At 46.5% G+C, this 4,145-nt stretch overlaps 1 protein-coding gene across 1 annotated transcript; it reads right to left on the bottom strand.

The window, feature by feature from the left end:
• Nucleotides 1–3,208: 3,208 nt before the first annotated feature.
• On the bottom strand, nt 3,209–4,119 carry NGA_0438800 (uncharacterized protein; the record flags this gene model as incomplete). The annotated part of the gene is made up of 2 exons (XM_005853358.1): nt 3,209–3,399; nt 3,590–4,119. A coding segment is annotated over one exon (444 nt), but the record flags the coding sequence as incomplete, so codon positions are not given.
• Nucleotides 4,120–4,145: the final 26 nt, after the last annotated feature.

Below are 4,145 nucleotides of genomic sequence, written 5' to 3' on the forward strand. Positions count from 1 at the left end.
TGGGCATACTGCTCGCCCACCATGTTCATGTCTCCAGTGCCAAGATAAGAGCTTCCGCCTGCCAAGGCTTGCAAAATAGAGACTGCACAATTTACAACCTCTCCACCAATTTTGTCAAAAACACCAGCTCCATTCGCGTACACTTGACCAGCACCTAATACAGCAGCTACACCCCAAGCGCGATTTTCCAGCTCCGCTATGTGACTGAAGAATCCTGCCCCTACATGGCTCATTCCGAAACCTGCACGAAATAAGCAGACAAAGGCGCTCTGCTGCTGGTGACCGACATTGACGAGGACTCCTCCACCAACAAAAAAGTTTTGTCCCGCTCCTATGGTAAGGATCGTATAAATGGTAAGTAAGAGGGTTCTTGAAAATGTATCCTCCCAAATTCTCTTCAATGCTTTTCTTACCGAGCTGTCCGATAAGCACGGCAGATCCTATTGTCCCACCGCCGATGCGAATGTGCGTACCACCTAGAAACGCCACGGCATTTCCAACGTTGATGGATGACAGATAGGGAGCGTAAAAGACATGATAGACGCCTACAGTGACACAGGACCCCGCCATAGCTAGAAAGTCTCGGCCAACCTGTGCCACATTAAATTTGGGCAGGCCATAAGGATACCAGCGTAGCACTTGACAACCGTTGCAGGAAAAATCCCCACCAAGCACCATAACGTGTCCGCCAAACGCACGCCGACGCTGCAAGGACGAGCCTAAATCGTTTATAAAGGTTTGGAATGTTTGTGGCGGATCCCGAAAGATAATAGCCGTTCCGCGAAAATAACCTCCAAGCTGCACGAGCACAATACCCCCAACTATCACACTTAGCATGGGACTCAATTTTCGGGGAGACGCGCGGAAGAGGCTCACAAAGCGAATATCCAGGTTGCCCCCCGCCTGTATTTCGAAGATTCTGTTGACACCATTCTCGCCCTTCATCTCAGGAAGATCTATGGGATGACCGAGAACGATTTTGCGGGTAGTCAAAACCATGGTATCTTGGATAACGTACTGTTGGAAGGGCCTCTTGGTTAGAATGATGACGGTGCACTTGCTTGTGGCCCTCACCATTGCCTCTAAATCGGACGCACTCACAGCATGACATACGATCAGGCCGGTCAGGCTGGCAGCCTGAAGGGCGAGGGCACTGAAGGCGTGCTTTGCAGCAGAGACATTGGGAAGAGAACCGATAAGAGATCCTGCCGCTCTGTAAGTAGTTCCACTGATGTGTAAAGCTATGTCAGAGGCATTCAACGTAGTAGAAATGGTCTTTGCAGGCGATTCATCTTCATGTCTGTCTAGCGGGGAGCCTTCTACGTCCTCAAACCATAAATATATATTGGGGCAAAGAGTAGAAAAAATACAACGGTGTGATTCCGGTTACAAAAAGCCCAGTTTATTTTGCTACCTTCGGCTCAGTTTGAATAACTAATGTACTATCAATAGACAATAAACATAGTTGAAATCCTCGAAATAATAAGGCAAACTCTGGCTGAATCAGATGACATCGAGGGAAAGAGAAATGAGTATACTCTCGCAACACCACCACTTACCAACTCGCTGCGTAACAGAGAAAGAGGCCATTGTGGTGTCATTACTACTTAAATAGATCCCTGGTACCCCATTTTTGGACTTAAAACCTTTTTTAGCCCGGCCATAGACTGTAAAGTCAATGGCGAACGCGCCGACCACTGCAAGGAGCACGAGGGCACTGAGGAAGATAGTGAGCAGGTAATCACGACAATGATGGCAGCTTTGCTCTTCTTGAGTTCCTCTTGCAGTCGATATGCTTGTCATGAGCGAGAAACCTCCTTGCTTATCAAGGATCGAATCGTCCCTGTAAAAAGATTGCGTATTTATCATTAACGAAGAAGTGCTTCTCTCCAAAGGTCATTTCAAATGAGATAGTCGCTCCGCGAATGTAAGCAAGCCCCCAGATTTGCAAAAGAAGTATCAGGGCAATTTTTGTCTGGCGTGAGTGGCCATTTTTTAAGAAGGACTTACCAGGATACACGGAAAGACGTATGAGGCATGGAAAAACAACGCCCACGAGAGAAGCTGTGCAACGGAATTTTAAAAACCTCCCCGCGCTAACCTCTGAGTGTTTTGCCATTCGACACCGATTGTGATTGAGCCTACCCTACAACAAGCTTTTGACTATCACATTCTATACGAACTGTAGAATAAACTTTTATACATAACCTGGTGAATGGCTCGCCGATCGGACCAACGGCGGCGGTGGGAAAATAGACTCTCGGACATGACCAAGAGGCGGCGACTTATGGTGAGCATGTCCAAGAAAGTCAAAGTCGGTCTCTTTTCGACAGAGCAGACTGAATCTTTCAAGCTTCAACGTGAAGAATACCCATCATAATAAAACTTTCGTATTTCAAGTATGCTATGCATTTCGATGGCAAAATGAAGCTCTGCCTTTTGGTAGACTTAGCCTTGCAGCCAAGTATTGGATAAGCATGCCATACATTTCCCCGGATGGAGCAATATATCACATTGCCCTGCAGCACTTTGCTAAATTGGATCACAACGAAGTATGGGATGCATATGTCCTGCTTAATGGTAAAAGTGTATCGTGGAAAGGTATGGAGGAAAAATTGGTCATTAATCATCTATGCATGATTTGATGAAAGGTTATGTGTGGATAGCAAGCAATATGTTGAACGATTTGATGTCTGTTGAGCAGATCCATAATTTTGTAAGCCATGTCAAAAAACAAAAGGAGATCGGATACGCGAAGTGACCTTGTTTTTAAAAACAGCCATATTTCAGTCAGCCTCTTCTAAGTGACCGTTACTTGTGCATCTTTTCCAACCCCTACGTAGCGGTGACCTTCAGGCCATGAAAGACACAAAAAAGTTGTACTAGAAAGATATAGTAAGGAGAAAATCGATTCTACCCTTACTTTACGAATCGCTTGTGTGTACAAAACAAAGTTACCTTAACATATACACATGAATGGGTATACCTGAACAAGCTTGTGCAGGCTGAAGTCAGGTAATTTACAGAGATAGACAAAAAAGTTTCAGAGGGACTCGCGAGGAGGAATAATTGTGTTCAAGGCACAATGAGGCATCAATACAACATCGTCATTTGGCAGAAGACCGACCTGAATGAAATTATTGCCTCAGTAAAACGCTAGCAATGATAAGTCACAATACAAACATTTCGAAAATAATCTAGCTTTTATCCACCGTCTCTTGCTTTTTTGCTTTTGTACTTCTTACTGTTTCCTCCAACATAATTCTCACTTATACTCTTACTTTGCTCATGGAGCCTGTCAAAAATTGCACAGCGCTCTGAACTATTGTCCTATTTCTTAAGACACTTTCCCCCATGATCCCTTTCTGTTTTTTTGACCACCCAGTATTATTATGGTGTCTGTGAGGAAGAGGTGGATACGAAATGCAGGACATGAGAAATTAAAAAAAGGTCAGGGCATTTTCACTCAATACATCGCAGTTCTTGACCTTGAACGTATGCAGACTTTCCATTTCCATACATTACTAAGCCGGCCAGTGAGATTAAAAAAGGAGTCCCAAGCCATGCTTTCTTAAAAAGAGATTCTTACCTATAATTTATTGAAAACATCGCGTAATCTTTTTCAAAACAGCTACAATCTTGACGGCAGATCGAGGAAAACGGCACCTTTCAAGCTTAGTTCTCCAGCACAGATGACGGCAACAAGTCAAACAGGTCACTCTCGGAATAGATCGCCGGCATGCCCGCGTGGTACGCGCGCAGGTAGGCTCGGTTCCCAGACACTCCATCAAGCGGCTCAGGAGCCGTCCACGACACCTCTCGCACCTCGCCGGGGGCGATCCCGCCCGGCACCGTAGCGACAGTCACGCCCTTCTTCTCAGTGCCCTGGAAGAGCTCCACGACCACGTTTCCCTTCATCGCAAAGTTCTCCAAAAGCACCGTGTACGGCTGGCCGACCACTGCGTGCTGGACGGGTGCCACCTCATGCGGTGAGACAAGCGTCACGTCGGGCCACAGAGACCCTGTGTCGAGAGCGCTGCCCGTGTACAGCCCCTGGTAGAACTTGAGTCCCTGAGCCGTATCGAGCGCCGGGAAGAAGAGCGTCGATGGCTTGCTAACCTTCACGTCGCAGAACGGCACGTCAC

Source organism: Nannochloropsis gaditana (genome assembly GCF_000240725.1).
Source record: "Nannochloropsis gaditana CCMP526 unplaced genomic scaffold scaffold934, whole genome shotgun sequence".
Lineage (NCBI taxonomy): Eukaryota > Eustigmatophyceae > Eustigmatales > Monodopsidaceae > Microchloropsis > Microchloropsis gaditana.